The 20682-nt window shown below is 61.4% G+C and overlaps 1 protein-coding gene and 1 non-coding gene across 3 annotated transcripts in view; one reads left to right on the top strand and one right to left on the bottom strand.

Annotated features, from left to right (window-relative positions):
* GRID2IP (Grid2 interacting protein) overlaps positions 1-20275 on the top strand; it is a 31812-nt gene extending 11537 nt beyond the window's left edge. The window contains exons 1-21 of one of the 2 annotated variants that reach the window (XM_069569854.1): positions 835-869; positions 3378-3626; positions 3847-3932; positions 4726-4795; positions 5263-5357; positions 5628-5811; positions 8369-8523; positions 9906-10043; positions 10302-10399; positions 10571-10688; positions 11438-11796; positions 12202-12621; positions 14740-14827; positions 15585-15662; positions 16487-16683; positions 16997-17152; positions 17278-17364; positions 18184-18313; positions 18408-18526; positions 19212-19376; positions 19577-20275. In XM_069569854.1, the coding sequence (XP_069425955.1) occupies positions 835-869; positions 3378-3626; positions 3847-3932; positions 4726-4795; positions 5263-5357; positions 5628-5811; positions 8369-8523; positions 9906-10043; positions 10302-10399; positions 10571-10688; positions 11438-11796; positions 12202-12621; positions 14740-14827; positions 15585-15662; positions 16487-16683; positions 16997-17152; positions 17278-17364; positions 18184-18313; positions 18408-18526; positions 19212-19376; positions 19577-19648 (3099 nt within the window). In that variant the 3' untranslated portion in view covers positions 19649-20275. Of the gene's footprint in view, positions 1-834; positions 870-3377; positions 3627-3846; positions 3933-4725; positions 4796-5262; positions 5358-5627; positions 5812-8368; positions 8524-9905; positions 10044-10301; positions 10400-10570; positions 10689-11437; positions 11797-12201; positions 12622-14739; positions 14828-15584; positions 15663-16486; positions 16684-16996; positions 17153-17277; positions 17365-18183; positions 18314-18407; positions 18527-19211; positions 19377-19576 lie in introns of those variants that run through there. The other variant, XM_069569853.1, reaches the window with a different exon arrangement.
* TRNAG-CCC (transfer RNA glycine (anticodon CCC)) lies at positions 9051-9123 on the bottom strand. Its single transcript has one exon. It is a non-coding gene; the product is annotated as a tRNA-Gly (tRNA).
* Positions 20276-20682: the final 407 nt, after the last annotated feature.

The following is a 20682-nucleotide window of genomic DNA, read 5'->3' as shown; positions in this document are numbered from 1 at the left end:
GTGAGCAGGGCTGAGGCCAGGCCCCGGGGGACCCCAAGTGAGGACAGGCTCTGGCTTCTCCTCTCCAGTAGAACACATTCATCTCAGGGAGACCCCCTGTTCCCCCACCATCACCCTCACCTGCCCCCTCCTCACTTGCCCCCAGGTCTCATTAACTCTACTGCTCATTAGAGACTGGCCGCTTGTCCCATCCTAACACCCTTCACTGTGCCCCTCCCAGCATCGCCCCATCCCTGGTGTACCAAAACCTTCAGGACCACCCCCCACCTCCTCTTAAACCCTTAGACCCTCCCATGGCTCCTCTCTGTTCTCATGAGTGCAGGCTGAGCTTTGACAAGGGCTTTCAAGGCCTCCCTCTCTAGCCTCTTCTTCTTTGGAGCTTCCCCCTGGGTGAGTGGGGAAGGTCTCCCTGGCTAACACCGGCTGAGTCCTTCAGTCCTAGCATAAAGGCCACCGCCTCCAGAAAGCCTTCCTAGACTCTACATAAGGCAATCGGAGCTTCCTCTGAACTGTCGGGATCGGTCTCGCTGCCAGTGCGGGGGATTCTCCGGGGCGCCGCAGCCCGAGGGATCAGAGGCGAGGCGCCTGGGGAAGGGCTCGTGGACGGGGGGCCAGAGGAGGCCGAGGGGCGGCTCGAACGGCCCCAGCTCGCGAGGAGCAGACGGGAGTTCCCGGAGGGGCGGGGCGGGGCGGGGCGGGGCCACCCGAGAGGGGCGGGAGGGGCTGAGCGCGCTCGCCCGGCAGAGGCGCGTGGAGTCGCCGCGCCCTCGCTCCGCTCCGGGCTCCGCACCCCCGGGCCATCGGCACCTGGCGCGCCGCCTTCGCCAGCTCCAGATGGGGAAGGACCAGGGCTTCTCTCGGCACTTTCGGTAGTTTCCCCGAACCGCGCGTACTGAGCCCCCGGGAACCGCGCGCCCTGGTGCGACGGACCCGCCTCCGGCTGACTTGAAAAGGGGTGGGGCTCGGGCACCGAGGGGCTTCCCTGCTCTGGGTGCGTACCCAGCGAGCCAGCCTGACTGGGGGCAGGGGCTTGGGAGGGTGGACATAAACCCGAAGGGTATTAAAGAGGGGGTTCCCCGCTGTGGGCACTGGCCCGCCGCCCTAGGGGTCGGGATGCAGGGTGGGGACCAAGGATGGAATTGAAAAGTCCTCTTTCCTTCGTGTGACTGGACAGATCCAGGGAACTAGAAAGAGAGCGAGGCACAGACGGTGATGGAGAGAGAGGGCCTTGTGGGAACCCCCGATGAGAATCTGGAGTTGGATTTGGACCTGGCCCCCTAAGAGAACAGACTAACTCTGAGTGCAAGGTCATTGGGTGGCCTCCCAAAGAGCCCGGTGGCCACAGAGAAACCTGCCGGCACAGCAGGGACCTGGGAGTCTGGGGACAGCTGTAGTCAGGCGTGGTTCAAAGGGGCGTCGATCCATCAGCCACAGCGGTCTATGAGGCCCCACTGCACCTGGATCTGCAGGGACTGTCAGTTCCAAGCAGACCCAGGGCTGGAGTGCATGGGCCAGACTGAGGCGCACGGAGGGCCCACACCAACCAGGAAGGGTATCTGGCACACCAGGCAGGCGAGGCTCCCATCTCAGCCCCACGGACACCGAGGAGGGCAGAGGGTACCCAGCCTTCTCCCACCTGGGCAGTTGGTGACTCACCCTGGTTCCCACTGTGGGGGTGGGGGAGGCCCTTTCTAACTGCTGCTAGAGGGTTGGACCTAGGGGCTGCGGCTGTTGGGCTGATACATTCTAGAGCCTGAGGCTGGAGCCCAAAGGGTGAAGCAGACACTTCCCACCTGTCATCTCTGCTTTGCTTGGGCAGGAGGCGGGCGGGGACCATGCAGGCCAGCAGACAGAGACGTCTGGCTCTGCAGACCTTGAAAGACCATCCAGGGAACACGGCTGAGGCGCTGGATTTTCGGGAATCACTGGGGTGGGCAAGGATGAGTGTATCGGGTGATGGCTCTCCTGGCAGAGCCGAGCAGGCCATCATTCTTGCCTTCCGCTTGCCTGGAACGTCTGGATCTGCACCAGAGCTCACGGGGCAGGGCGGGGGGTGCACCCTCCTCCCCAAGGATGCTCATCCCTTCCCTCCCACCAGGCAGCCACCTGCCCTAATTAAACCTACCCACAGAGATCAAGGGAGCTGAGTGGGGGCCATCAGGCGACCTCCGAGGGATTGTATGTCCGCTGGCTGCAAGGCCACTGCTCCCTGCCCTCCCCTATGCCCTTGGCGCCGGCTCCTGGTCCAGAGAACAGGGAAAGGAGCCTTGGGACGCAGCCAGGGAGGCCTCACTAGCAACCAGAACTTCAAGGGCCCTCAATGGAGCCTGGTGACAGTGTGGAGGCCCAGAGCCCGGGTTCCACCTCAGCCATGGGCAGCCACATAGCCCTGGAACGAGATGGACTCCCTCTGAGCCTGAGAATCCTCTGCCAGGGGCCAGGGAGCCCCAGGATGTTGACCGCTGCCATTCCTCAGAGGTGTGGGGGGCCACTGCTGGACCACCCTCTTTACTGCTTCACTGAGTCCTAACTCTGCTCAGCCCTGGCCGGTCACCGTGGCTCACACCCGAGCTACAGACCCAGTCCTCCGAGAGCTTCCCACCTTATAGAGGAGACCCAGGGGCACCACAGAAACATCCCGGGCTGTGGACTTCAACAGGGGACCGTGCGAGCCTCCCCAGGGCCTCTCATCACTTCCAGGTCAACCGCTTGAGAGCAGGAACCACAGTGCCTTCAGCTTTGAAGCCCCGTGCCTGGCTGGCACTGATAGCAGGGACTTCCTAAAACATGTTGGACTAAACTGGAGGAAGGGTGTTGAAGGGTGAAGCCAGGTCAGCTAGGACAGCAGAGTGTGCCGGCGGGGGCCACAGGCTGGGTCAAAGGGTAGGAGCAAGACTGGATGCCGTGGTCCCCACCCGCGCTGAGGGGTCTGCCAAGAGACCCGCGGTGGGGCTCCGAGTCTCCTGAGGGTCTAGGTGAAGTCTGACGCCAGCGCGGGTGGTGGCTTCGGTTTTCTCCTGGAATCAGGCAGGGAGAAGGTGGTTGTGGGGGGGACTGCTGGCTGCGGCTTGGCCTGGCTGGTGTGAGGGCATGAGACAGGGAGTCCAGGGAAGCCAGAGATGAGAAGACAAAGGGGAGAGAAGGAACAGGCCCATGGAAGGTCTTGGAGGGCGCTGAGGCCAGAGTAACGGGGACCTGGGGAAGGAGGCTTTCCCCAAGTGGAGCGAGCTGGGCGCCGCGGCCCTCGGGTGACCCGGGCACACTAGGGCACGAGTCCAGGCCCCGAGGGGGACACTGATGCCCCGGGCCACTCCTGGGCTGAGGAGAGCGCCCATGGCGCCCACGAAGTTTGCCGATTCTGTGGTCCTCGCCCGCAGGATCTTCATCCCCAAGAAGCACCGGGCGCGCTTCGACGAGGTGGTGTCTCAGGGTCTGCTGGGCAAGCTGTGCCGCGCGCGGCGGACGCACGGAGCGCAGCGGCTGCGCCGGAGCCGCAGCGAGGAGCGGCCCGAGCGCCTCCTGGTGTCCACGCGCGCCAGCGCCGCCCCTCGCCGCCCCGACGAGCCGCCCCCGCGCAAGGCCGCCTCTCTGCTGGGCGGCCGCGCGGGCCCCGGGGGCGCGCGCAGGTACCCGGGACGGGCTGCGGACGCCTCTTGGTCGGTGGGCTCAGGAATGGAGACCCGGGCCGAAGTCGCGGGGGCGAAGCGGGGGCACCTAGGGGTTGGGGTCCAGGAGAGGTTAAGGGGAGCGGGACGCGGGACCTTGCCATCCCCTGCTCCCCGCGGGCTCCTCTCCCCAGAGAGAGGCACACTGAGCGACCCCACCCCACCCCTTCTTTCTCCCCAGGACAGTCCGAGTCTACAAGGGCAACAAGAGCTTCGGCTTCACGCTGCGTGGCCATGGACCTGTCTGGATCGAGTCTGTCTTGCCTGGTGAGGGATGGGTGGGTTGTTCAAAACGGGGCAAAGGAGCCTGTGAGGTCGATGGTCAGCAGCTGCTCCCCTCTTCAGGTCCCAACCTTGAGGAGCCTGTGTCCTCTAAGTGTCCCAGAGCAGCCGACCCAGATGACACATCTTCCCCAGTCCGGGCTAACCCCCTCCAAGAGCAGGGCCACCTTAGAGCCAAGTTCTCCATTCAGACCTTTCCTGGGCCCCCACGCCACCCTCCCTGTGCCCACTGCCCACTGAGAACTGGGCACTTGCTGGGCAGGCTGCAGGGCTCCAGGGCTTCTTCCCAGGATCCAGACTCCAGGGACTCCCCTCCTCCATGCTTGGCCTGCCCCTGTGGAATGGAGACATCCGGAGGAAATCCTCCTTGCCGCCCCTCCAGTGAGGGGTCGGCAGGGGAGGGAAGACTCTCATTTCTCGGGGAGGAAGCGCATTCCGTTGTGGATGCTCTCTGCGGGGAACGCGGCTCCCTCCTGGCACTGCACTGAGCTCTCCCACCCTGTCACCACCCACAGGGCGGGGTCACTGGGCCTGTCCTGCCCCCTCAGCCCCTCCCTGAGCGAGACACTTCCAGTGACCCATCCCCATGGGCGCACCTGCTGATGCTGAGCTCCATCTGCCCCTCTGCATCCCACATCTCTGGTGCATGGATCTGTGAGAAAGGCTCCTCTGATCTCTGCCACCCACCCGTTCTCTCGCCTGTAAAACAGGACAACAACATGGGGCTCCCAGGGGCAGGTCCCTGCTCAGCTGACCCACCCTCTCACCTTGCTTCCAGGGAGCCCGGCTGACAATGCCTCTCTCAAGTCAGGCGACCGGATCCTCTTCCTCAATGGACTGGACATGAGGTCAGAGGCTGTTGGGGACATGGAGCTTAGTGGCAAACAGCCCCCAGGGCTCCTGACTCCTGGGACATCCTGGCCACAGGCCTCAGACCAGTTGGTCCCCTGTTTGTTCCCCCTCCTATGGGAAGTCGTGAATCCATCTTCCTACCCTCCAGGATGTCAAATCGTCCTCCAAACTGGGAGACACCCAGGCTCCATGCTTGGGGCGAAGAGTTGAATAGGTCGTGTGTGTCATTCCCTTGGCAGTGGGGGGCGACCTACCCAGGGGGGCTGGGGTCATGATGCCTCCTGTACCCACAAGTGTCCAGCTGGCCCTGGGCCTGGAGCTTCTCCTGCAGGCAGGGCCCTGGCTTCGAGCCGACCTGTGGCCTCGCCGTGCGGCCTCCACCAGCAGGACACGGGGGTCCGGCGGCTGGCTGTGCGCTCGGGTCATGCTGGGTCGGCCCTCCGGGGCCACCTCTGCTTGGCAGGAACTGCTCCCACGACAAGGTGGTGTCCATGCTCCAGGGCAGCGGTGCCATGCCCACGCTGGTGGTGGAGGAGGGGCTCGTCCCGTTCGCCAGCGGTGAGACACCCGTGGCCCTGGGCCACCTTGGCCGCTGGAGCCCCTACTTGGGTTACCAGGGGTGGGATTCCCGAGTCTACCGAGGCCTCTGCTCTCCCCTGCAGCTTCCCTCCCCAGGTTGGGCAGCCTCAGGGCTCCCCCTCCAGCCCCATCCTCAGCACTCAGCCCAGCTCGGGAGGTCCCCTGGCCCCAGCCGAAGGGCAGACTTTGCCTGGCCTGGGGACGCCAGCTCACTCGTGCGTCTCCTTCCTGTGGCCTGCACCCCGGAAGATTCCGACTCGATGGATTCCCCCAACCCGTCGTCGGCGCTCACCTCCCTGCAGTGGGTGGCAGAGATCCTCCCGTCCAGTATCCGAGTGCAGGGGAGGACCTTCAGCCAGCAGCTGGAGCACCTGCTCACGCCCCCCGAGCGCTACGGGGTCTGCCGGGCCCTCGAGAGCTTCTTCCAGCACAGGTGGTCACCCCAGGGTGGCGGGGGCTGGGTGAGGTCTGGTGTGGGTGGACCCAAATCCTGCCAGGACTCACCACCACTCACCTGCCTGAGCTTCTCCTGAGAGTGGGGGGGCAGCCATTGGGCTGCCCTAAACAAACCCCAACTCTGACACCTCCTAGCCACGTGACCTGGCCAGGTCCCAGCCCTCTTTGTAAATTGAAGCAGACAGTGAGCCCCTGCAGTGTGTTTGGCAGGACCCTCGAAACACCCACCCAGGAGCACTCACGACCAGCCCAACCCTGTTCGGGTTGGAGTAGCATCTTTCTTTTCCCACCTCAGCGGTAGCAGGAGTGTTTATCACATGCCTCAGCCCAGAGGGTCATTGTCTTGGTCTTTGCAAAGCCAATTACTTCTTCATCCCCTTTTTCGGTTTAAACAAAAATGTATATGTCTGTTGAAATATAATTCACATACCATACAATTCACACATTTGAGTGTACAACGCGCTGGCTCTTAGAATGTTCACAAATGTGCCGTAACCACCACCACATTCAGTTTTAGGGCATTTTCATCGCCTCCAAAGGAAGTCCCAACCATTTCACAGCTGTTCCCACCCCCTCACCCCCCCGCACGCCCCCTTCACCTTAAACCACCAGTAATCTACTTTCCTTCTCTGTAGGTTTCCCTGTTGTGGAGATTTCAAATGCTGGAAGCATACGACACATGGACTTCTTTATAATTATTTTCCCACTTTTTAAAATTCTAATTTATTTATTTGTGGCCATGCTGGGTCCTGGTTGCTGCGCACGGGCTTCCTCTAGTTGCAGAGAGCAGGGCCTACGCTCTAGCTGCGGTGCGTGGGCCTCTTGTTGCCGCGGCTTCTCTTGTTGCGAAGCATGGACTCAGTGGTTGTGACTCTCGGGCTTAGTTGCTCCGAAGCATGTGGGATTCTTCCTGGACCAGGGGTCGAATCCATGTCCCCTCCACTGGCAGGCGGACTCTTAACCACTGGACCACCAGGGAGCCCCAGTGTGTGGACTTTTATGTCTGGCTTCTTTCATTTGGCACGTTTTCAACATTCACTCGGGCTTCCCTGGTGGCCCAGTGGGAAAAAATCTGCCTACAACGCAGGAGACCCTGATCCCTGGGTCGGGAAGATCCCCTGGAGAAGGAAATGGCGACCCACTCCAGTATTCTCACCTGGGAAATCCCATGGACAGAGGAGCCTGGCTACAGTCCATGGGGTCGAAAGAGTCAGACATGACTTAGCAACTAAACTATAGTATTCATCCAAGTTATAACACCCACAGTTGACCCTCAATATCTGTGGGTTCTGCATCTCCAGATTTCACCAACCATGGAACAAATATATGTGGGAAAAATTACAGGAAATTCCAAAAAGCAAAACTTGAAATTGGCCAGAATTCCCTGTATGTTTCAGATACCGATTCCTTGTTGATTTTAGACATTGTAAGTATCTTCTTCCATTTGTTATTCTCTCATTACTTCCGTTATATCTAGTATTATCAGCTCCAGGTTTTCTTGATTTTGTATCATCACAGTCAACGCATAGGGGGCCTATTGGCTTTGGCTTTTGAATTTTTATTCAAGAAGTCCTTCCCTGCTCCTTGGTTAAAAGAAATCTCCTGCGTTATCTTCGTTAGTTTTATAATCATACCTTGCACAGTTTGGTCTTTTATCCACCCAGGGTTCATCTTTATATGTGGTATTCTGTGAGGATCAGTTTTATTTTTTTCCATACAATGCAGGGATCAGCAAACTGTTTCTGGAAAGGGCCTGACAGCAAACATTTTAGGGTTTGCAGCCCATACCGTCTCCACTGAAAGCTGAAGCCCTTCAGCTCTGCTGTTGTCACTTGAAAATGGTCATAGACAATATACACCAGTGGGGGTGGCCATGTTCCCGTAAATCTTGCTTTACAAAAACAGGTGGCGGGGCCAAATCTGGGGCCTTGGGCCATCCTTTGCCAGTCCCTTGAGTCAGTTTTCCAAATATGTTCTATACATTTTTTTTAATTTAAAGTTTTGGCCCTGCAGCAGGGAATTTAGTTCCCTGACCAGAGAAACCTGTGCCCCCTGCATTGGCAGTGTGGAGTCTTAACCACTGGACTGCCAGGGACGCCTCGTTCTATCCATTTTAATCTTCACAGCAGCTCTGTGAGGTAGATGCTTTCCCCTCACTCCCCGCCCCGCCCCCGCTCCGCTGCCCCGGCCAAGCAACCCAGCTTGCAGGATCTTAGTTCCCCGACTAGGGATTAAACCTGGGCCACAGCAGTGCAAGTCTAGAGTCCTGACCCCTGAGCCGCCAGGGAACTCCTTTGTCTCCCATTTTACAGAGGAGGAAACTGAGGCACAGAGAAATGAGTAATTGGAGAAGATCACTTGGCTGGCAGGTGGCAGAGCTGGGATTTGAGTCCGGCAGGCTGTCCGCAGAGCCAGCCTTCCTGCCCACTTCTCTGTCTGGGGAAGGAGACGAAGGGCCCCCGTCCCCCACCCTGGCCACTCTGGTGAGCCCCTGAGTCACGAACTCCTGGCTCTGCACCCCCCTCCCCCACCAGGAACATCGACACCCTCATCGTCGATGTCTACCCGGTGCTCGACACTCCGGCCAAGCAGGTCCTCTGGCAGTTCATCTACCAGCTGCTAACCTACGAGGAGCAGGAACTCTGCCAGGAGAAGATCGCCTGCTTCCTGGGCTACACGGCCATGACCGGTGAGCGGCCCCGCCCCCTGGCCCGCCCACCAGGCGAGGAGCCAGACGCCTGTTCTCAGCAGGGAGGCTTTACAGCCGGCCTGGCCCCTCCCACTCGCACGGGCACCCCTGTGCTCTGTAGCTAGCATCTTCCAGGTGGCCCAGTGGTGAAGACTCTACCTGCCAAAGCAGGAAACACAAAGAGACACAGGTTCGATTTCTGGGTCGGGAAGATGCCCTGGAGTAGGAAATGGCAACCCGCTCCAGTATCCTTGCCTGGAGAACCCCATGGACAGAGGAGCCTGGCGCGCTACAGTCCAGGGGGTCGCAGAGAGTCAGACTCGACTGTGGATACATGCCCAACACCCCCAGGCTGGTCCCTTGCTTGGCTCCACAGATGCACTTTCCCAGCTTGATCCCTAAAGCAGGATAACCTTAGACTCTTGTTTAAAAATATTTGTTTATTTGGCTGTGCCGGATCTTCCCTGCCGCATGTGGGATCTTTGGTTATGGCGTGTGAACTCTTAGCTGCGGCACGTGGAATCTAGTTCCCTGACCAGGGATTGAACCCGGGGCCCCTGCTTTGGGAGCACAGAGTCTTAGCCACTCGACCACCAGGGAAATCCCACCTTAGACTTCAAACACACATCTAATGCCAGGGGTCTCCGGGTTTCTCACCCTCATGTGAGGGTTTCCACAGTGGCTGTGCTTTGCACCCCAGGGAGGGCGGCACAGATGAAGGAGCCCATGTGGACACTGTTTACAGACCTGGATTGTGAGCACACGGCCAGCTCACCCTGCCTGGTGGGCTCTGAAGCCCGCAGACCCACATGAGAGCCTGTGGGTCCCTGTGCAGCCTGTGACCCCCATGCCGTTCCACTGCTGCCCACACACACCTCAGCACGTGGGCTGCGGGCATCCAGAGGGGGCCAAAGCTTGGGCACCTGCTCTGGACAGCCTGCACATCCCCTACGTGCCCCCCCCCCAGCGCCCATTGACCCTCGCCCTGGGGACCCACGATTGGGGCTTGGGGGGAGAGGGTGTGAACTCAGATGCAGACTGGGCAGCAGATGTCCCTCCCACACTTCTGCCCTGACCTGGAATCTTCCATGTCACCTCTGCGGGCGGTGGCGTCAGGTGTGGAGACCTTGGAGTCAGGGGTCCTAGGCTCTTGTCATGAGAAAGGACCTGCTGGGTAAGGGGCTGTGACCCCCTCCGCTCGGCCTCCGTCTTCAGGCCGGCACTGCCTGGGGCACCTCCTGTGCCGGGCACCCCACTTCCCGTCCCAGGGCTCCCCCTGAAAGCAGGGCCGGGCTCACAGGTGGCGCCCTCGCCCTCCCTGTGTTCGGAGGCTCCTTGTCCGGCTGAGAGAAAAAAGAGCCCATTTCCCATTGGTCCCACAGCAGAGCCCGAGTCCGAGCCGGAGCCAGAGCTTGAGCCTGAGCCGGCGCCTGAGCCCCAGATGCGGAGCTCGCTGAGGGCCTCCTCCATGTGCCGCCGCAGCCTCCGCTCCCAGGGCCTGGAGGCCAGCCTTGGCTGTGGTGAGGCCCACGACCAACAGGCCGCAAGCGGGGCTGGGGGGGAGGGCGGGGCCAGGGCTCAGTTTTCCCACCTGCAAAAGGGGCTTGGCCAGATGAGACATCCCGGAATGGGTTGAGCCGGTGCCTCCTCCCCCCGGGTCTGCAGGGCTTGGTGGTTCTTTCTCCAGGGCCTGGGTTGGGGTCTAACCCTTAGAGCTCAGAGGCAGTCACTAGACCCCTCCCCCGTGGTGGACTCGGCCCTCCTGATTCCCCTGGCAGGTCCCAGCGACTGTCCAGAGATGCCTCTTCCTCCCATCCCAGGCGAGCGCCAGGCGGGAGATGGCACATCCCTCCCCGAGACGCCCAACCCCAAGATGGTGAGACCTTCTCTCCGCCTGCTCCTGGTGTCCGCAGGGAGCTGGGAATGGGTGGCCCGTGGAGGTGGGGCAGACCCTGCCCTCCCAGACCACCCAGGCCTGCCCCTGAGGCCGTGTGTGGGGGGAGGTGAGGGCTGACTGGACTCACCTGCACCTTGCCTCTCCCGGAAGATGTCAGCCGTCTACGCGGAGCTCGAGTCCCGCCTGAGCAGCAGCTTCAAAGGGAAGATGGGGACCAGCTCCCGAGCCCGCGCCTCCCCGCCACTGCCCAGCGCAGCAGGCCCAGCAGGTAGAGGCTCTCCAGCCCCGGCTCCCGAGGGCCTCTCCTGCCTCCTGGCCAGCTGGCCAGGCATACCCCCAGGCATACCCCCCCGGAGCCCCTTTTTCCTCTGTGGCCGTGGGACTGAATGCTGGGGAACCCGGTCAGCCTCCGTGGCTAGAGGCCATCAAGATCCGCTTTGTCCTGGCCCCCCTCCTGTGTCCCCTCTCTGATCCTCGCCCCCACTGTGGATCTGGAAAAGCGGAGGGCTGCTCCCAAGGGGTGGGGTCCTCAGTCAGCGTGTGGCCGTTGTATAGACTAGATAGAGTGCGTTGCTCTGTGAATGGCTCAGCTGCAAAGATGGAAGCTCGCACAACGGTTTCTCTGCAGTTCCGAAGGCAGAACCCCTGGGTGATACTTCTGTGAGCCAAAGGCTTGCTGGGTATGGGAGGTACCCCGAGACTTTGGTCTGGAGACCCCCTCGCCCTCGTCTTGTGTTCAGTGGGTTCCGGGTGGGACCCTGGGATCCTCTCCAGGATGAGCAGGGTCTGCCTGTCCTGGGCCCAGCAGCATGCCCTTCATCCACTATGGCCTCTGATCACCCTCAGGGAAGACCTGGAGGGGCAGAGTTACCAGAGTCTTCCTGCACTGTGTCCAGAGAGGGAAAGAAAGGTGCCCAGGGGCACAGAGCCCACCTGCCCTGGCACCCTCCCCCTAGCCTGCACTGGAACCCAGGCACTGACCCAAGAGGGGTCCTCACGGCCTGACCCCCACTGCAGGGCCCAGGACCCGGTCCAGCATCTCATGGCCCAGCGAGCAGCTCCTGCCCTCCCCCTGCTACTACCCGCTGTGCTCAGAGGGCCTGGCCTCCCCCAGCAGCTCCGAGTCCCACCCCTACGCCAGCCTGGACAGCAGCCGGGCACCTTCCCCTCAGCCGGGCCCCGGGCCCGTCTGCGCCGAGAGCCCCCCCAGCCCGGACCCCAGCCGCCGCCCCTCCAGCCGCCGGAAGCTCTTCGCCTTCTCCCGCCCTGTGCGAAGCCGGGACACCGACCGCTTCCTGGATGCGCTGAGTGAGCAGCTGGGCCCCCGGGTCACCATCGTGGAGGATTTCCTGAGCCCTGAGAATGACTATGAGGAGGTGAGCACACAGGCACGTGTGTGGGGGCTGAGGCGTGCGGGGGGCCTGTAAGGGGACTGGGATTCCAGGGCTCCTGCCAGAGGCCTGCTGCCCTGAGGGCTGTGCCCCAGGCACCCCGTCCCTGTCTCCCAGGACACCCCGCTCCCCAGCTGGAGCTATCCCACCCTTGGCTCAAGCTTCGATACCCCCCTACCCAAGGCCACCCCATGTACTGGTTCTCAGGTTCCCTGGCCAGCTCAGTCTGTCCCACCCACAGCCTCAGGCTGACGCCCCCCCCATGACCCCATCCAGCCCCTGGGCCGTGCCTCCGCTGCCCCGGGCCTTCCGGTCCTCCACACCTCAGCCCCTGCCCCAGTCTCCCCCGGGGCCCCGCCTGGCCCTCCCCTCACCTGGCTGTCTCCCCAGATGAGCTTCCACGACGACCAGGGCAGCTTCATCACCAACGAGAGGAGCAGCGCCAGCGAGTGCATCAGCAGCAGCGAGGAAGGCAGCTCCCTGACCTACTCCTCCCTCTCTGACCACATCCCCCCGCCCCCCCTCAGCCCCCCACCCCCACCGCCCTTGCCCTTCCATGACCCCAAGCCCAGCAGCTCCCGCACCCCGGACGGGCCCCGGGGCCCTGCTCCAGCGCTGCCCAAGCCCCTCGCCCAGCTCGGCCACCCGGTCCCCCCACCGCCCCCGCCGCCCCTGCCCCCACCCGTCCCCTGTGCACCCCCCATGCTTCCCCGGGGCCTGGGCCACCGCCGCAGCGAGACCAGCCACATGAGTGTCAAGCGCCTGCGGTGGGAGCAGGTGGAGAACTCAGAAGGCACCATCTGGGGACAGGTAGGTGACCTGGGGACCCTGAGCATTCTGCACCAGGGGAGGCAGTTCGGGCAGCAGCGGTGAAGACAAGGTCCACCTCTGCGGCGCTTCCAACATCAGCTGACCAACCCCGGGCCCTCCCCATCCTCAGCAGATGACGAACGAGAGCTCGGTCCAGGGACACGCTCACCCTCAGTGGTCAACACAGGCGCAGTCAGTGTCCCTGAGCCGGTGACATGCTGGGGACACCCAGAAAAGGCACCGCTCTCACCCATGAAAGCTATCACTCGAGATTTTGAATGGTCCCCTTAGGCTCTTGGAGCTGAGAGAAGGGCGGTTGGTTAGAGAGTCACAGACGTTTGAGCAGTCTGACAGCCTGCCATGCGCAGTGTTCACAGGAGCCGAGACCAGAGGATTCTGAAAAGGGTGGCTGGTCCAAAGCCCTGCGCAGCAGCCTCTCCCCTTTCACTGTTTGCAGTTTATTTCTTTTTGGCTGTGCTGGGTCTTCACTGCTGCGCGAGCTTTTCTCTAGTTTCAGAGAACGGGGGCCACTCTCCAGTGGCGGTCCGGGCTTCTCATCTCAGTGGCTTCTCTTGGGGCGGAGCACAAGCTCTAGGGTGTCCTGGCTCAGCAGTTGCGCTTCCGGGTTCCAGCACAGGCTCAGTAGTTGTGGCGAATGGGCTTCGTTGCTCTACAGCTTGTGCGGTCTTCCCCAGTCAGGGGTCAAACCATGCCTCCTGAATTGGCAGGAGGATTCTTTACCCCTGAGCCACCAGGGAAGCCCCCACCCCTTCTCTCTGATGCGCGTGTTTCCTCCCAAACAGCACTGCCAATATTTACTTGATCACCTTCACTGATGGGGAGCTCATTATCTGCCGAGACATCCCTTTCCTCACTGGACAGTTTTCACCAACCATCCTTGCCTTGCTCTGGAATTTTTGTCTCACCAGGATTCCCATGCCCTGCTTTCTGTCCCGCCCTTTGAAATCAGGCAGAGCAAGTGTATTTCCTTATCCACAGGTCAACCAGCCCGTCAGATGAGCCAGGTCCACCCCATCCCTGTTGTTTGGGTCACTGCCCTAGAACATGGTTCCTAGCCCCACAGTCTGTCAAAGGGCAGGCCCCAAATGGAACTCCCAGAGGGGCTTCACCAGTTCAGAGGAGAAAACACGGCCCTCATCTCCTCTGACCTGGACATCACACTCCTCACTTGGCCGAGGAACCCTCCAGTTTCGGGGGCTGCCCCATCTCAGTACTCTTTCCCGCCATCGTTCCTACATGCAGTCCCCTCCTCTTCCTAGGATGCCAAGTAACATGTCCTTACTGCAGCCACTCTCCTTTGGAGCATGCTTGTCATTTTTTTTTCCCATTGCCACCTCCTGGGTCCCAATTCCATCTCCTGCCTTCCCAGCCAAGTTGGCATCAGCCCACATCTCCAAGGAACCTTCTCATGTTACTAATAAGGGTGGTCAGCCGGACAAAGTCACTAACAGGGACCTCCTGGGTCCCCTGGAGACTCCTACCAGCCTCAGATGGGCCTTGCAGCCTTGCTCTGCAGAGTGATGCTTCCACTGGTTTACTGCAGTGGACACAGGGACACGGGTCAGGCATCTGGCCAAGCCCCTGCAGCCACGGGCCTTCTAGATTGTCACCTCTCATCCAGATCAGACATCACAGCCACCCAGCCGGTTCCTAGCCTCTGGCACTTCCCTGCTTCCTTTTCCCCAGCTTCGGGGACCCAGGGCAGCTCTGGTGAACTCACTGCCAGCAAAGGACACCTCAGAGCAGCCCCGGACCCCTGGGCCACCTTCCTAAGCCTCCTTGGGCGGCTCCAGCCCCTTCACAACCCCAGTACCCCTTGTTCCAGTGCAACTTGCTGGCTTCTGCGCGGAGAGTGTTCCAGGTCTGAGTGTTGTTGACCGCAAGAGGAGCCAGCTCACCGCCCAGTGACAACTTGGATGATTTATCAATGGCTTCGCCTGCAGTCTCCTCCCGTCCCGTCCCGGGTTCATGCCAGGGCTTGGTGGAGGCTTTCCCTCCGGGAGTGCCCAGGCTGCCCTCAGAGGGTGGGGGGCAGGGGGGGACCGCAATCCGGCTGCCAGTGCTATCGCTCACTCTGAACCTCCCCCTCCCTCGCAGCTCGGGGAGGACTCCGACTACGATAAGCTGAGTGACATGGTGAAATACCTCGACCTGGAGCTCCACTTTGGCACCCAGAAAGCTGCCAGTGAGTGGCCCCAGGGGCCGAGGGGAGCCAGGTTCTGCGGCAGCCCACCTACTGCCTTCTGTGGGGGTCCCAGGGCTTAGAGCCCCGAGGTCTGAACAAACTGCCCTTTACTTCCTGAGTCCCTGAGTTATTTAACATCTCAGAGCCTCAGTTTCCCCACTTCAATACTGGAGATGGTAATAACTGGCAGGTATTGCATGCTTACCAAATGCCACACACCCTTGTTTCTACATTAATCCTGTGACAGCTGTGTAAGGTGGGGGCTGTGATCTCCCCAGCTTCCTGATGAGGAAGCACAGAGAGGCCAGGTAATTTGTTCAAAGTCAGGATCAGGTAGACTGATGCCCCGTCCAGCCTCTCTCTCTCCCCTAACCGGCCTCTGCGTGTCTCCCTGTCGTTAGGATACTGTGTGTGTGGACAGTGGTCCTGGGATGGAAGAGAGAGACTGTTGTCCTTCCAGGCAGCATCTACAGTCACCAGGCGGCCGGTTCTCCTGATGGTGCCGGCTCAGGCCCAAGGGCCCAGGGGCCCAGGGGCGAGAGGATGAGGGAGGGACATACACACACCACACACACTGAGTGTGCAAGGCTGGACTCCAGAGTTCATGAATGAGGAGAGTGTGGACACCTGGAGCTGAATCAGTCAAGTCCATGGTCGGGGACCTCGGGACTGTGGGTTGTGGCCACACCCCTCCTGGGCTCTCTCCCAGTAGCCTCAGCCTAGCCTCCCCTCCCTAAACCATCAGTTTCCCTTCCAGAGCCGGTGCCGGGGCCTGAGCCCTTCAGGAAGAAGGAGGTGGTGGAGATCCTGTCCCACAAGAAGGCCTACAATACCTGTGAGGGGCTGCGGAGGCCCAGGGGTTGGGGGTGGGGGGCAGGACACGACCCCTTGGGGCCACAGAGCCTCGGATTCACCCCAGTGGATAGTAGAGATCGGGCTGTGGGGGGCCCCAGCACCTGCCACCAGGCTGTGTGAACGCTCCCTCCCAGGTTCGGGTGCTGGCCTTGGCTCTGCCCCCATCCTGTGATCTGCTCCCAGTTCTGGCCCTGCCTCCAGCCACATCCTCTGCTCGCCCCTTTACGACCCTCGCTAGTTCCCTGGCCCCAGCTCCACAGTTCAGTTCAGTTCAGTTGCTCAGTCGTGTCCCACTCTTTGCAACCCCATGGACTTGCAGCAAGCCAGGCCTCCCTGTCCATCACCAACTCCCAGAGCTTTCTCAAACTCATACCCATCGAGTCGGTGATGTCATCCAACCATCTCATCCTCCGTCGTCCCCTTCTCCTCCCGCCTTCAGTCCTGCTCAGCATCAGGGTCTTCTCTAATGAGTCAGTTCTTCGCATCAGGTGGCCAAAGTATTGGAGTTTCAGTGTCAGCATCAGTCCTTCCAACGAATATTTAGGATTGATTTCCTTTAGGGTGGACTGGTTGTATCTCCTTGCAGCTCCACAGGCCCTACTCAATCTAGGTCTGTCCCCTGGAGAACGCTTCCCTCTAAGGGTCGCAGGATGGATCCTCTGGTCCTCTGGTCCTCTGTTCCTCTGGGCCAGCTCCTGTCCCGCCCCAGACCACGCCCAGCAGCCCCGGCCCCTCCCCGTTCACCCCGAGGCCACGCCCAGCAGCCCGGGCCTCGCCCCGTTCACCCCGCGGGCCCGCCCACAGCCATCCTGCTGGCGCACCTGAAGCTGAGCCCGGCGGAGCTGCGGCAAGTGCTCATGAGCATGGAGCCCCGGCGCCTGGAGCCCGCGCACCTCGCGCAGCTGCTGCTCTTCGCACCCGACGCCGACGAGGAGCAGCGCTACCAGGCCTACCGCGAGGCGCCCGGCCGCCTCAGCGAGCCCGACCAGTTCGTCCTGCAGGTGCTGCGGCCGGGCCACCCGCCCGGGGCCAGGGGCGGCCACCTTGGGGCCTTGGCCTCCTCTATCGCGTCCCTCTCTTTTTATGCATGCGTCCCGCTCCCCTCCCGGCCCCACGCTCACACCTCTCTGAGTCTTACACCTTTAACGGCCAGGTCTCACTCGGGGTCCAGGGGAGATGGGATGAGGGTGCTCCCTAGAGGTCGTGCTTATTTTCCTAAGGGGATGCCGGCTGCGCGCTGACCCTCCCGCCAGGCTGCCCCGGGGCAGGGCCTCCCGGCGGCATGGATGAATGCTGGCCGTGCCTTTCTGGTAGATGCTATCGGTTCCCGAATACAAGACCCGCCTGCGCAGCCTCCACTTCCAGGCCACCCTCCAGGAGAAGACAGAGGAGATCCGGGGCAGCCTGGAGTGCTTGCGCCAGGCCTCCCTCGAGCTCAAGAACAGCCGGAAGCTTGCCAAGATCCTGGAGGTCAGGGCCACCCCCTCTCAGATCAGTCTGCCTGCCCCTCTGGCCCCTGGGGCTTCCAGCCTGGAGGCCCATCACCAGAGGGGCCAGGGAGTGGGGGAGGACCTGCCTTCTCGTTCCCTCCCCAGTTTGTGTTGGCCATGGGCAACTATCTCAACGATGGACAGCCTCAAACCAACAAAACCACGGGCTTCAAGATCAACTTCCTGACGGAGGTGAGGGGACTGGTCAGGCAGTCGTCCATCTGTTTGCTCTACCACTGAGGCTCCCCGGCAGGAAGAGCCGCTACCTGAAGCCAGCATGTAACAGAAGCAAAGGTTGGGGCTTGAAAGGGTGGGGAGGCAAGGTGGCTTCTGCAGGCCTTGGAGAGACAGAGTGATGGGGGAGGAGGGGACAGGGGAGAAGGCTCCAGGAAGAAAGGAAGAGTCCTACCTGGTGGATTCTGTGCCCTCGACACCAGAACCACCGTCAGGCCAGTCCTACCCTAGAAAGATCTAGAACCAGAAAAAGGACACCTCAAATGTCCAGCCTTCCCCCTGTGTGTCTCGGACTTTCCACCACGACACCTTTGGTTGCTTTTTTAAGAGAGGAAGGACAAGTCTGTTTCTAGATATGAATGGTTTAGGGTGTCTGAGGCTCAGTTGGGCCACAGATGGTTCCAGAAAACCACAAAAGGGAAAAACCGTGAATGATGCTCCCACTTTCGCTGGGGTTAGAAAATCTTGGGCTCCATCTGCTAACAAGAACAAACTCACAAGGACCAAAAAGAACCTAGGTGTCTCCCCTAGCTGGGGATGGGAAGGACTGGTTCCTGATGGGGGTCTCAAAGATCTGGGCCAGGGGACAAGCTCGCGACATCCCAGCAGATAAGAGCTTCAGAGTAAGGACTACTAGCCATCCGTTTATAAGCTTTGGAGTTGGCGAGTGTCGAGGGTGGGGAACTGATGCCACAGTCGGGGGAAGCAGGGCTGAGCCCCTGTGATCAGGAGTCAGATGTGGTCCTGGAGGAGGATGTGTGTGGGGGTCACTTGCAGCTGAACTCCACCAAGACGGTGGATGGGAAGTCCACCTTCCTGCACATCCTCGCCAAATCGCTGAGCCAGCACTTCCCCGAGCTCCTGGGCTTTGCTCAGGACCTGCCCACTGTGCCCCTGGCTGCCAAAGGTAAGCCAGGTGGGCGGGTGGGGAGGCAGAGCCCCCACTGTCCTGGGCTGGCCTCCTGGGCAGTCCCCATGAGGCTCTACCGCCTTGCCTACAGTGAACCAACGGGCCCTGACCAGCGACTTGGCTGACCTCCATGGCACCATCAGTGAGATCCAGGCTGCGTGCCAGAGCATGTCCCCCTCCAGCGAGGACAAGTTTGCTGTGGTCATGGCGGTATCCTGTCCCAGGGCCACAGTGGACTCAGGGGTGGGGTGGGGGTCAGGGAGAGCTGGCCATCACTCCAGCGACCAGTGCAGACCCCATGTCCTGGCGGCAAGTCTGGGCAGAGGCTGCTGTGGGTGCAGGGGTTCTAGAAGAGGGTCCATCTTAGGTCATTTAGAATCTAAGCGCTTATGCCCAGGCTGTTTGTAACTGAGAAGGAGCTCTTCTGGTTGGCCTAAAGCCACACCCTTGCCCTGTCTGTTCTTGGCGGGGTGGGGTGGGGGGCAGCCCAGACTGCGGTCATAAGACACAAGGAGAGGTTTGTCATGTCTGACTAGCCAGAGGCAGTCAGGAGAGGAAATGCGGTAACAAATGCTATAGGTTTTTTTAAAGGACAGAGAGGGAGAACAGGCTGAGAGTAATAAGGGGCCCGCCTCCGTGGATTGTTGGGGAAGAAGGGGGTAGCCTCTGGGCAGAGCCAGGAGAACAGAGAGAGCTGCCCCACAGAGAGGGGAGCAAGTGAACGGCGTGAGGCTGGGCTGGGTGTGGCGGGTGTCAGGACAAGCCAGGAGCCTCTGACGGGGGCATGGTGCCTAGGAAAACAAAGGGCCCTGGGGCAGTAAGGCCGCTGGCTTGGGTCACTGCCGGAGTACCTGCCCCAGGGGCCCGGAGCCCTTTCCTTAACAGAGGCCGTCAGTCTTTCCTGGAGACGGCCCAGCCATTGCTGCGGGCGCTGGACGGGCTGCAGCGAGAGGCCATGGAGGAGCTGGGCAAGGCGCTGGCCTTCTTCGGGGAAGATTCTAAAGCCACCACCTCCGAGGCTTTCTTCGGCATCTTCGCGGAGTTCATGAGCAAGTTCGAGGTGAGCCCGGGTGGGAGGCCCTGGGAGAGGGCAGGGCCCGAGGTCAAAGGAAAGGGGATACCGCGTGAAGCCGGAGGTGGGAAAGGGGCCCTGGTGAAGGACACGCCCCCCTGGGCGGGGCCATAGGTGTCCGCCCGGGCCGTGGGCGGGGCGCGGGGACCGCTGACCCAGCCCCTCCCCACGTGCTCCTCCGTCCCCAGCGAGCGCTCGGCGACCTGCAGGCAGCCGAGGGCCCGCGCAGCTCGGGGATGGTTTCGCCCCTGGCCTGGTGACGGCGGCGGCCCGCGCGCGGAGACGGACGCCCGAGGCTGCGCCCGAGGCTGCGCCCGAGAGGGTCGCGCGGACGCCGCCCCGCGTGGCCCCGAGCTGTCCGGATGCGGAGTGGAGCCCAGCCACCCGCGCGTCTCCAGCTACCTCAGCCGTCCAGCTCCAGCCGCCCGCGAAGGTGCGGGGACCCCTTCTCAGGGCAGAGCCGGGGCGCCAAGAGTTGAGGGCGCGGGGCCGGAGCCTGCGCGCTGACTCCCCGGTACGGGTGGATCGCCCGCCGACTTCCCGCGCTTTCTTGTTCCCCTCATCCCCGTCCCGCCCGTCCCGCCAGTCCCGCCCCGCTCTCGGCCCTCAGGACTTCAGGGTCCGAGGGGGTGGGAATAGCGAGGGCGGTGTCCGCGCACTAGGGCAGCCACTTGGCTTGACCGTGCCCAGCCCCAAGCAAGGACATCTGAACCTAGCCTGAGCCGGCTCCGATCGCGCCCAGGAGACTTTCTCACGGAGCACAGAGCCCGCAGACCTCGGACTGTGGAGACGGAGGCAGATGCCCTTGAACAAGCCACACCTGGGGCTGCTTGGAAGAAGGCTGGCCGGCTGGAAGGGGAACCCCAAGTGCAGGGACCTGGGGCGGGGGTGGGGGAGGGGCGTGCGCACCTAGAATCCGCCTCGAAAGCCGAAAGAAGCTTGAGTCCACTGCAGCCCAGAACCGAGGCAGGCATGCTAGAGAGCAGCTGGGCAGAGATACAGGCAAGGTTCAGAAGATCCTTATGGTAGATTGCAGAATTGAGGTTTTATCCCACTGAGAAACTGAAATCCAGTTTAGAAGTGGTCACTTGGAAGTGGGAAGTCTGGGAGCAGGAGGGGGACGTTAAGTAGGGGCTGAGAGAGCAGAAAGGTGTTTAGGTGATGGATAAACAGGACCTGATGGCCGGTTGCTGGGCTTCTCTCCTGGGTGGGTGGTGGTGATCCCTAGAACAGGCCACGTTCAGGCATTCAGTCTGGGACAGATTTGGGGTCCCAGAGTCTGTTTTACATGTGT

This window comes from Ovis canadensis, chromosome 24, assembly GCF_042477335.2.
Source record: "Ovis canadensis isolate MfBH-ARS-UI-01 breed Bighorn chromosome 24, ARS-UI_OviCan_v2, whole genome shotgun sequence".
In the NCBI taxonomy this organism is placed as follows: Eukaryota; Metazoa; Chordata; class Mammalia; order Artiodactyla; family Bovidae; genus Ovis; species Ovis canadensis.
The sequence above is the reverse complement of the archived record's forward strand: the minus strand, read 5'-3'. Positions and strand labels throughout refer to the sequence as shown.